General features: G+C 41.8%; 1 protein-coding gene across 1 annotated transcript in view; it reads left to right on the top strand.

Moving 5' to 3' along the window:
• slx4ip (SLX4 interacting protein) overlaps positions 1–12,380 on the top strand; it is a 126,123-nt gene that overhangs the window by 92,346 nt on the left and 21,397 nt on the right. The window contains exon 6 of the mRNA XM_059986219.1: positions 178–266. Coding sequence (XP_059842202.1) covers positions 178–266 — 89 coding nt within the window. The remainder of the gene's footprint in view (positions 1–177; positions 267–12,380) is intronic.

Here is a 12,380-nt window from a genome sequence, read left to right as displayed (position 1 = left end):
GTGAGGATTCTGTTCCGAGCATTACTTCTAAGTTGTGAACTGTTCGAGTCATAGACTGTTTTTGGGATCAGAATGCTATCATAACCTGGGAAGAATCTGTATTAATAACACCAACAAGTTTTGATGCAGAAATTTAACTTAACCATTAAATAAACAAATGAATCTTTTTCTTTTTAGGACTTACCATGTTACCTGATCGTTTTGTAGTATGTTTGACACCCTGTGAAGCTGGTCCAAAGAAGAGAATGGCTGAGGAACAAATGATTGTATGTATCTTTAATTCTATCAATTGAAATGTAATCTATAATCAATCTGTTTTGTAAAACTTCAAAATATTTAGTCATATTTGCCATCATCCCGTAGGATTTTCAATAAGTTGTATCCTGGTAATGAAGTTTAATATTAGAACAAGTACAAAGAAGCAAGCTATTTTCCAAAATGTGGATCCCAAATAACAAACAAGAGAAAATCTGGAAATCCAAACAAAAATCACAAAATGCTGGAGGAACTCAGCAGGCCAGGCAGCATCTACGGAAAAAAGGACAGTCAATAAAAAAAAGGCTAAGGAGTATATTTAAAAGGTGGGGGGAAGGGAGAGAGAAATACCAGGTGATAGGTGAAACCTGAAGTAAAGAGCTGGGAAGTTGATTGGTGAAAGAGACAGAAGGCCATGGAAGAAAGAAAAAGGTGGGGGGAGCAGCACCAGAGGGAGGCGATGGGCAGGCAAAGAAATGAGATGAGAGAGAGGAAAAGGGGAATTGAAACAGTGAAAACAGGGGGTGGTGGCAATACTGGTAGTTTAGGAAATCGATGTTCATGCCATCAGGTTGGAGGCTACCCAAATGGAATATAAGGTGTTGTTCCTCCAGCTTAAGTTTGGCCTCATCACGACAATGGAGGAGGCCGTGGATGGACATATCAGAAAGGGAATGGGAAGTGGATTTAAAATGGGTGGCTACTGGGAGATCCTGCTTGTGCTACACCTGCCTCTACACTACCATTCAGGGTCCTAAACTGTCCTTCCCGTTGAAGCAACGCTTCACCTGTAAGTCTGTTGGGGGTCATATACTGTGTTCGGTGCTCCTGGTGTGGTCTCCTGTATATCAGTGAGATCCAATGTAAATTAGGTGACTGTTTCGCCAAGCATCTATGCTTTGTCCACCAGAATAAGCAAGATCTCCCATTGGCCACCTGGGACTGTACATTTTTCCATAGATGCTACCTGGCCTGCTGAGTTCCTTCAGCATATTGTATGTCATCCCAAATGACATTTGCTGTCACTGTTTGAACGTAAAGGAGGCAGCTCCGTTTGAAGATAGAACTATATTATGTCAGAGCTTTTCTACATTCTGACCCTGCAAAACTTCAAGTTGGGAAGGAGCTGTGTAATATATCTTTAAATGTATCTCATTCTTTACATTAATTAATAAATTGATATCAGAAGCTAAATGATATCAAGGAAATATGTGTTATTCCAACTATATATAGAACATAGCACAGTAGAATAGTAGATTGACCATTCAGCCCGTGCTGTGTCAGTTCTGATGCTAATTTATCTAAGCATCATCCTCCTCCTCTGTATAATCCATATGGCTAGGGAAAAGCAGGGTACTAGCTATCTACTCTTATATATACCTCTCATAATCTTATAAACCTGTATCAGATCTTCCTTCAGCTTCCACTGCTCCAGAGAAAACAACCCAAGTTTATCCAATCTCTCTTTATAGTACATGTGGACCAATCCATGCAGTAATCTGGAAAACCTCTACTGCACCTCTCTACAGCTGTAGCATCTATAATAGGGGAAGCAGAACTGAATGCAATACTGCAGGAGTGGGCTAGCTCAAGTTTATAAAGCTGCAGCATAACTTTCAGACACTTGATCTCAATTCTTCTAATAAAGGCAGGCATGCCATATGCATTTTTAACTACCCTATCAACCTGTGTAACCACTTTCAGGGAGCAGTGAACTTGAACAACAGGATCCCTCTGCTCTCATCAACACTTTTAAGGGCCTTGTCTTTAGCAGTGTACTGTCTCCTTACGTTTGATCTCCCAAAGGGCAGCACTTCACTTTGGCTGGATTAAGTTCCATCTGCCATTTCTCCACCTCTGTCTGCAACTTATCTATATCCCACTGTGTCCTTTGCAGTTTTCTCCACAATCTACAACATAGATAGGATGCTTTCAGATTCTCTTTAATCCTAATTGCCAAGGACTGTTCATGGCCCCTCCTGGATTTTTAATTCCCTTCTTGAGTTTTTTCCTGGAATCTTTATAATATTGAAAACCTCTGGTTGATTTCAAATTCCTAAGCCTTACATGTGCTTCCGTTTTCTTCTTGAATTAAACTCACCACCTCTCTCGACTCCAAGGTTCCCTTACCTTGCTGTCCTTGCCCTTCTTACTGGAACATACCAACTCTGTACAATAAGTCTTTAAACATTTTCCACATGTCCAAAGTGCAATTTCCCAACTGTTTGCAATTAACTGTCCCTGGTAGGTGAGAATTGAACTGGAGGACCTATCTTCAAGATTCAGCTGAGTAGATTTAGAATAGAGATGAGGAGGAACTGCTTATCTTTGAGGATAGTGAATCTGTGGACTGCTCTATCCAGAAAAGCAGCCAAGGCTATTTCGCCAAACATATATAGTATTTACTTATTTATTTGGAGATGCATCATGGTACAGGTCTTTCAAGGCCAGTGAGCTGCACTGCCCAGCCACTTGGATATAAGGCACAGATTATTCCACAGTTGGGGAATTGATGTGATGGGGAAAAGGCAAGTAGGTGGAGCTGAGTCCGTCAAGATCATATTGTGATCTTATTGAACAGCAGAGGAGGCTCAGTGGAGCAGATGGCCTCTGCCTGTTCCTATTTTTTATGTTCTTAGAGTCTTGTAGATAATTTCTACTGCTTTCACAAACCAGAGAAAATCTGCAGATGCTGGAAATCCAAGCAACACACACAAAATATTGGAGGAACTCAGGAGGCCAGGCAAGTTCTATGAAAAAGAATACAGTTCAAGTCAACTTTTATTGTCATTTCGACCATAGCTGCTGGTACAGTGCATAGTAAAAATGAAACAACGTTTTTCAGGACCATGGTGTTACATGACACAGTACAAAAAACTAGACTGAACTACGTAATTAAAAAAAACACAGAGAATGCTACACTAGACTACAGACCTACACAGGACTGCATAAAGTGCACAAAAACAGTGCAGGCATTACAATAAATAATAAACAGGACAGTCGGACAAGGTGTCAGTCCAAGCTTCGGATATTGAGGAGTCTGATAGCTTGGGGGAAGAAACTGTTACATAGTCTGGTCGTGAGAGCCCAAATGCTTCGGAGCCTTTTCCCAGGCGGCAGGAGGGAGAAGAGATTGTAAGAGGGGTGCATGGGGTCCTTCATAATGCTGTTTCCTTTGCAGTTGCAGCGTGTAGTGTAAATGTCCGTGATGGCAGGGAGAGAGACCCCGATGATCTTCTCAGCTGACCTCACTATCTGCTGCAGGGTCTTGCAATCCGAGATGGTGCAATTTCCGAACCAGGCGGTGATGCAGTTGCTCAGGATGCTCTCAGTACAACCCCTGTAGAATGTGATGAGGATGGGGGGTGGGAGATGGACTTTCCTCAGCCTTTGCAAAAAGTAGAGACACTGCTGGGCTTTCTTTGCTATGGAGCTGGTGTTGAGGGATGAGGTAAGATTCTCCGTCAGGTGAACACCAAGAAATTTGGTGCTGTTTACGATCTCTACCGAGGAGCTGAGGAGTTGACGTTTCGGGTTGAGACCCTTCGGCAGAACTGGGGGATAAAAGCTGAGGAGTAGATTTAAACAGTGGGCGGAGGGGAGAGAGAAAAACACCAGGTGATAGGTGAAACGTAGAGAGGGAGAGATGAAGTAAAGAGTGGGAAGTTTATTGGTGAAAGATACAGGGCTGGAGGAGGGGGAGTCAGATAGAAGACTGAAGCCCATTGAAGAAAGAAAAGGAGGGAGGAGTGCCAGAGAGAGGTGATGGGTGGGCAAGGTGAAGGACAGAGGGTGGGCTGGGGTATTACCGGAAGTTTGAGAAATCGATGTTCACGTCATCAGGTTATGGCTACCCAGTCGGAATATAAGGTGGTGTTCCTCCTACCTAAGTGTGGCCTCATCACAACAGTGATGGAGGGGAACTGGTTGGGTCTGGTATTCAGAAAGAAATGACCATGGATAGCCATGTCGGAATGGGAAATAAAAATGGATGAGCACTGGGAGGTCCCGCTTTGTCTGGCAGATGGTGCGTAGGTGCTCGGCAAAGCAGTCTCCCAATCTACGTTGGGTCTCTCTGACATACAGGATTCAACATGGGGAGCACCAGACACAGCATATGATCCCAACGATCTTTCAGGTGAGGTGTTGCCTCATCTGGAAGGACTTTTTGGGACCCTGAATGATAGTGAAGAGGAGGTGTAGGAGCAGATGCAGCACTTGTTCTGCTTGCAAGGATAAGTGCCAGGAGGGAGATCAGTGGGGAGGAATGAATGGACAAGGGAGTTGTGTAGGGAGCAATCTCTGCGGAAAGCAGAAAGTGGGTGGAGTGAAAGATGTGCTTGGTGGTGAGATCCCGTTGGAGATAGCAGAGGTTTTGGAGAATTATTTGGTGGTGGTGTGGGAGACAATGGCCTGGTGTTCCTTAGTGGGGTCCTGTTTGAAGGGTAAGTAAGAGGAGGTGTCTGAGAGTTGACACTGGGCCTCAGCAAGGTAGAGGTCAGTACACCAGACTACTACAGCGCCTCCCTTCCCTCCAAGTTTGACGGTGAGGTTAGGATTGGTGTGGAAGAAATGGAGAGCTGAGCGTTAGGAAGGAATGCGATTGGATTTGGAGAGAGGTGTGTTGAAATCTAGGTTGTTGATGTACCGTTGGCAGTTAGCAATGAAAAGGTCTAAAGCAGGCAGAAGACGAGGGTGGGGTGTCCAGGAAGAGGAGGAGGGTTGGAGATGAGAGAAGGTGCAGGGTGGAGAGTCCTTGCCAAAGAAATAGGCTCAGAGAAGGAAGCGGCGGAAGAAGAGCTCAGCATCATGGCATGTGTGGAACTTCCTGAGGTGGGAGTGCATAGGGACAAAGGTGAGGCCCTTACCGAGGACAGAATGTTCTGGCTCAGAGAAGGGAGAGTTGGAGGGGATGTTGAGCTGGATGAGAGCTGGGATCGGAGGGGGGAGGGGGTTGGTAGTGTCTGAGGGGGAGGGAGGTTTGGGCTGTTCAGGGATGGTGGGGTGACTGGAAGGGAGTCTCAGAGGGCCCAAGAGCTGGCAGTGGGACCTGAGAGCAGGATTATGGAGTGCTGGTGGGGGAAGAGAAGACGGGGATTCCAGCGGCAGAACGTGAAGATCCGGTCTAGAGGTCAAGGCTGGAGTCAAAGTTGGAGGTTGTGCATTCGGCACTTTAGGGGTGTGCCAGGTGATTAGAACCTGCATTGATGGCAATGGAGTCCGGGTTTTGAATCTGCTTTGCCCTCATCAAGTTCCTTTTTCACCTTCTCAAAAGACTTGATCTTTTTTAAAGGTGTAACCTACCCTGCATGATGCCACACTGACTGTCCCTAACAGGCCATGCTATTTCAAATGCATATAAATCCTATACCTGGGAATCCCTTCCGGTACCTTCCCTATCCCTGATTTGAGTCTCTCTGCGTTATAATTACCTAGATTATCCCTATTTCCTTCCTTGAATGAAGTTATAACATTTGCTACTCTCCGGTCCTTTGGTACCTCAACCATTTCTCATGAGGATACAAATATCTTTATATGTTTTATTTCTTAGTGATTTTTGTCTTAAATTGCATCCATGTAGAAACACATTTTGGTGTGCTGGTTAGCAGTTTATGGCAAATCAGAGAACATGTGGGAATGACGTGGAGTATGAAACTGGTATGATTAAAAACTAATTGGTGATGCTCTTATGTAAGGGTCATTAGTCCAATAGTTTTAATTTGTTCTATTTTTAACATCAAGAGAGGAAGTTATGATGATCTGTGCGTTTTGAAGGCAAAAGAATGTTTAGTTTTAAATAGAAACAGCTGTCCCTGTTTATTCATGACATGCATAATACTAATATATAAGCTGTTTAGGCCTCATTCTCTAATGTAACTGGAAGAATATACTTAAGAAAGGTCATCAAGTATATATGGAAATTACTTCATTTGTATATTCAAGGATTATACCAAGATTTTTAAAAATAGTTTTACACAATTGCAAATATCATAGTAGAAGTTTATCAGTTACAAATGCATAAGGGCATAAGAAATACAAGCAGGAGTAGACAATTCTATTCAACAAGATCTTGGCTGATCTTTTATCCTAGGACCACTTTTTTTTTGCACTAACCCTATATTCCTTAATACCAAAAAAAAATTAATCTCTGTCTTCAATGCATCTAGTGATTGAGCACCCACAGCTCAGGGCAGATAATTGTAATCTCTAGCCTCAACATGAAGAAATTTCTTATTACCTCAATCCTGAATGATCTCTTAGTTTGAGACTTGAGCCTGGTTCTAGGTAATCTAGCCAGGGTGAACATTAGTCCTGCATTCATCCTATCAAAACCAATAAAAATTTGGCTCATGTCAATAAGCTCATTTCTGATTTTTCTGAACTCCAGAGTTTAAACACAGTGTGCACACTCATACTCCAGGAGTCGGTCAGTCTATGAATCTTTGATTCAGTCCTATTAACTAAGGTATGAAGGTTAGACCTGCATGTTGTATTCTAGCTGCAGTCTCCATTAATAGACATTTTCCTAGACCTTGGTTTCTTTCTGATTTTCTTTAGGCATTCATAATGGTAACAGTTGCTAAAAATCCTTTGCCTTTAAACAATTTTTTTCAAATATCTGAGTCCCCATTTAAACTTATTAAGCCTACATTCATAAAACAATTTTTAGCTTTCATAATTATAGTGATCAAAAATAAATACATGAAAGTAATGTTTCTTTTTACACTGTTCTGTACAGGTTATATAATACTCATTTTTTAAAAAGCATTGGAATTAGTAACTCTTAAGCAAAAATGCATTTTTTATTTACTTGTATTAAGAGACAAATAATCAAAGAAATTATTTTTCCTTTCTTGTGTACATGTATTATATTTAACTATGCTTTGTCTAACTCTAATCTGCTTGGTAAACTGCATAATGAATTATAGACCTAGAAATTAGTTTCTACGAATAAACTGCAACAAAACTCCTTGTTTGAGCTAAAGCCCACTACAGTGCTATCATCTGCGGACTTATAGATGGGGTTAGAGCAGAATCTGTCCATGTAGTCATGTGTGCACAGGAAGTAGAGTAGGGAGCTGATAACATAGGTTTGTGCACCATTATCGTTGCTGTCTATCCTTACTGATTGTGACCTGTTGGTCAGGAAGTCAAAGATCCAGTAGCAAAGGGAGGGATTGACTCCCAGATTTCAGAATTTGAAGATGAATTTGATGTGCACTTTTGCTTTGAAGGTGGAACTGTAGTCAATAAACCTAGTAGTCTTTAATGTCCAAACGCTCCAAAGAAGAGTGTAGGGGCAGAGAGATTTTATCTGCATCGATTTGTTTTAGCGATAGGCGAATTGCTGTGGGTCAGGGTTGTCTGGGAGACTGCAGTTAATGCATGCTGTGACCAGCCTCTCGAAGCATTTTATGATTATGGATTTCAGAGCCATAAAGGCATGTTACTTTGTTTATCTTAGGTACCAGGATGATAGTGGTCTTCTTAAAGTAGGTGTAAACCTCAGAGTTAAGCAGGGTGAGGTTAAAAATGTCAGCAAATACACACAACAGATGATCTGCACAGGACACAACCGGGGACTATCTGGGCCAGATGCTTTCAGGGGGTTCACTCACCAGAAGTTGTAGCTGTGGGTTGAAGTGCATTTGAAGCTGTTGTGCTGGATGGTGACATTCCAGTCCTCTTCTGCTCAAAATGTGCATAGAATGTATTAAGCAAATAGGGAAGGGATGCACTGTTGTCAGCAATACTACTTGCCATCATTTGATGCAGCACATATAAGCCATGTGACAACTGACAGCTGGTCTGGCGTTCAATTTTGGGCTGATACTGTCTTTTAGCATCCCTGATAGCTTTACCGAGGTCATATCTTGGTTTCTTGTAAATATCATTGTCATGTGATTTGAACACCACACCTAGATTTCAGTTGGGTTATTTGATGGTTATTCCAGATCTCCTAATCTTTCTACTGCACTTCCTGCTTCATCCAAAGTACTATGGAGTATTTTCTCTCATGAAAGATATTAAATAAATATGCATTGAATCCAGAATTACATTTTCAAATATTCAACAATTCTGAATTATTGAAGTGAAACTATAGACAATTTCTGTTCTTTAATTTGTCATGATATTTTCCTCCTGTCCTGATAGTGGAGTCATCCAGCTGGGGATTTCCATGATCATCATTTCCCTCCTGATTGTTAAATAACCCTTCCTCCTGTACAATCCCACGTCGTCACATCTCCTGTTGTGACTTCAGAGTAGAATGTAATTTTGTTTATGCCTGATATTGTGGATTCCCCTTGTGTTTCTTTCCACATCAGGAGTTATTGGGTCAAGAGATGAGGAAAGTAAATGACTCTGAGGCTTCAGCCAAAACTGCCACTGCATTTGCTTGTTGAAGCAGTGTAAGAAATATTCTTTGTTTGTTGAGATACAGCGCAGAATTGACCCTTCTAGCCACACCAGCCATCAATCCCCCGATTTAATCCAAGCCTAATTATGGGACAATTTACAATGACCAATTAACCAACCAACTGGTACGTCTTTGGACTGTGGGAGGAAACCCATGTGATCATGGGAGAGTGTACAAACACTTTACAGGCACCAGTGGGAATTGAACCCATGATGTCTGTATTATAAAGCATTGTGCTAACTACTATGCTACCTTGCTGCCCAAATATGGGATTATTACTCTGTCTTCTTTCCTCACACAATTTCTTCAGCAATCTCTTTATCAAGCTCCTGTCCAATGTTGTATATGTCAGTGGATTTGTATCCTACTTCTATACCTACAATTTTATCTCCTTTGGTCAATGTAAAGAATATGGTGGAACTTTAGATCAAAGAGGGTGGAGAAAGTCTGGATGGGAGTCTGTAATAAGCTCACTGGTGCTAATAACATCAGCTGTCGTTTTTAGGTTAGACAACAGATTGATAGAGCCCGTGCTTTTTGTGCGCTAGTGCTGGCTGCCAGAGGAATGACTCCTTTGATCGTATGTTTATCTCGAATCACGCTATTCAAGCTTCCTTAAGGCAGAACACTCAGGAGAGGTTCTTTTTAGTCAAAATTTTTGCTTGAACAGAAAATGTCAGATCTGTTGAGTGCCATACTTGTCTTTTTGCTTTTTTTTAAAAGAAAATCGTGTGTTCAAATACTGTTTTTGAAAACAGACAAAACCACAATGATGTATTTACAATTACTCTTGAGTTCAGTCAGAGAATGTTTAAATCAACCTTGTTGAGCTACAGTTATGCATGTGGCCAGTTATCTTTCGGGGGAAAAAAACAAAAATAAGCTGAAATTACTTGCCTTTTGTTAAAACAAGCCTTCTCCGAATGGATTATCTCTTCAAACATCTCTGAATTATCACTCTTCTTAATATGTGCTCTTTTAATCTAGAGAAACAATGTGGTATGAAAAATCAGTTTGCTGATTAATGCCCAAGGCAAAATGGACCTGGAGTGATCCTATGGTGATGGAGGTGATGCTATGCATTTTCATGACTAAATATCCACCTATATAGTCGGTGATGGTGACATAGCTCTATACATCTGGATCTTTATAAATAATTGGCAGATCAGCAGAATATTTGTCATCCATTATGCTTGGCGTAAGGCCTTGCCAAATTCAGCACTGGACCTCATCTGCTTTCACTCAGTGAGCTGTGGGGGTGGTGGGGCACTCGGAATATGGAAGCAGCTTGCTCATGCCATCAGTTTGAGTTGTTATGACATCATCAGCCACTTTCAAGTCAAACTAAGGAATAGTGCAGGCAGTGTTTAGTGGGAACTGATGGTGTTTGTCAGAGGAATGACTGCTGACCCAGTGGAAATTGCATGGTCACCCATAGCAATGTGATAACATCACTAAACCTCTCAGAGAACAATAACAATTTTTGAAATTGGAAGTGCCAGTAATGCAGCATCTTATTTCGGCATTCTCCCTTGGTCATGTTTGCTTATTATCTAATCTTTTGTGTGTAATCTAATGAATATGTTTAAAGAATATGTTTTGCCTTTCCAATTCTAATTGTTTAAACATGGATGTTATATTGGTTGAGTATTTCAGGAAAATGTCAGTTGAGTAGTAAAAAAAATAATATATTTTCCATCCTGTGGAAGATCCTGGGTTAAATTAGAATAAGCAAATTCTGTTAGACTTCAGTTGGTAATGCTGAAAACACCTTGCAACACACACATGATACTGGAGGAACTCAGCAGGCCAGGCAGCATCTATGGAAAAGAGAAAACAGTCAACGTTTCAGGCTGAGACCCTTCATCAGAACTGGAAAAAAAAGATGAGAAGTTATTGCAAGAATGTGGGGGTAAGGTTGGAAGAAATACAGCTTAGTAAATGATAGGTGAAAGAGATAAAGGTCTGGAGGAGAGGGAATCTGATAGGAGAGAGTAGAAGACCATGAAAGAAAGGGAAGGGAGAGGAGCACCAGAGGAGGTGATGGGCTGGTAAGGAGATAAAGTGAGAGGGGGGGAAACAGGAATGGGGAATGGTGGGGCGGGGGGATGGCAATCACTGGAATTTGAGAAATCGATTTTCATGCTACCCGGATGGAATATAAGCTGTTGCTCCTCCAACCTGAGTGTGGCCTCATCGTCGCAGCAGTCGAGGAAGCCATGGACTGACATAATGGAATGGGAATAGGAAGTAGAATTGCAATGGGTGGCCACTGGGAGATCCTATTTTTTTGGTGGACAGAGTGTAGGTGCTTGGGGAAGTGGTCTCCCAATCTGCATCGTCTCACCATTATACAGGAGGCCACACTGGGAACACCGGATACAGTAGATGATCCCAATGGACTCACAGGTGAAGTATCGCCTCACCTGGATGGAATGTTTGGGGCCCCGAATGGTAGTGAGGTAGGATGTATAGGCACCTGTTCTGCTTGCAAGGATAGGTACCAGGATGGAGATCAGTGCATAGGGATGAATATGCAAGGGAGTCCCAAAGAAGCAATCCCAACAGAAAACAGAAAGTGGAGGAGCTTGGTGGTGAGATCCTGTTAGGGATGGCGGAGGTTACAGAGAATTATGTGCTAGATGTGGAGGCTATTGAGGTAATGAGTGAATACAAGAGGAACCCTATCCCTAGAGGTGTGGCAGGAGGATGGGGTGAGGGCAGATCTGTGTGAAATCACTGATTGTGGCTGAAGGATGATTGTAGTTGGGAGCTGAATGCCCAAGGTGACATATTGTATTGGAGGGATAGGAAAATAGCAGGTGGGGGTGGCGTGGCTCTGCTGGTGAAAAATGGCATCAAATCAGCAGGAAGATGTGACATAGGATCAGAAGATGTTGAATTTTTGTGGATTGAATTAAAAAAACGCAAGGGCCAAAGTACCCTGATGACAGTTATATACAGGCCTCCCAACAGTAGCTGGGATGCGGACCACAGATTACAATAGGAAATAGAAAAGGACAATATGATAGTCATGGGAGATTTCAACATGCAGATCAATTGGGAAGATAAAGTTGGTAATGGATCTTGAGAGTAAGTTTGTTAAGTGCCTACAAGATGGCTTTTTAGAGCAATTTGTTGTTGAACCTACTAGGGGATCACCTATACTGGATTGGGTGTTATGTCATGAACCAGGGGTGATTAGAGAACTTAAGGTTAAAAAAAACGCTTAGAGATCAGTGATCACAATATGATTGAGTTCAACTTGAAATTTGATAGGGAGAAAGTAAATTCTGATTTAGCAGTATTTCAGTGGAGTAAAGGAAATTACAGTGGTATGCGAGAGCAGTTGGCCAAAGTAAATTGGAAGGAGATGCTGGCAGGGATGTCAACAGAGCAGCAATGGTATGAGTTTCTGGGGAAAATGAGGGAGGTGCAGGATAGATGTATTCCAAAAATGAAGAAATATTCAAATAGCAAAATAGTACAACCATGACTGACATGGGAAGTCAAAGCAAAAGAGAGGGCATACAACAAAGCAAAAATTAGTGGAAAGACAGAGGATGGGGAAGCTTTTAAAAATCTACAGAGAACAACTTAAAGAATCATTAGGCAGGAAAAGATGAAATATGAAAACAGGCTAGCAAACAATATCGATGTGGTTAGTAAAAGCTTTTTCAAGTATTTAAAAAATAAGAGAGATGAG

Source organism: Hypanus sabinus, chromosome 12 (genome assembly GCF_030144855.1).
Source record: "Hypanus sabinus isolate sHypSab1 chromosome 12, sHypSab1.hap1, whole genome shotgun sequence".
Classification (NCBI taxonomy): Eukaryota; Metazoa; Chordata; class Chondrichthyes; order Myliobatiformes; family Dasyatidae; genus Hypanus; species Hypanus sabinus.
Note: the sequence above shows the minus strand (reverse complement) of the source record. Positions and strands in the feature narration are given on the sequence as shown.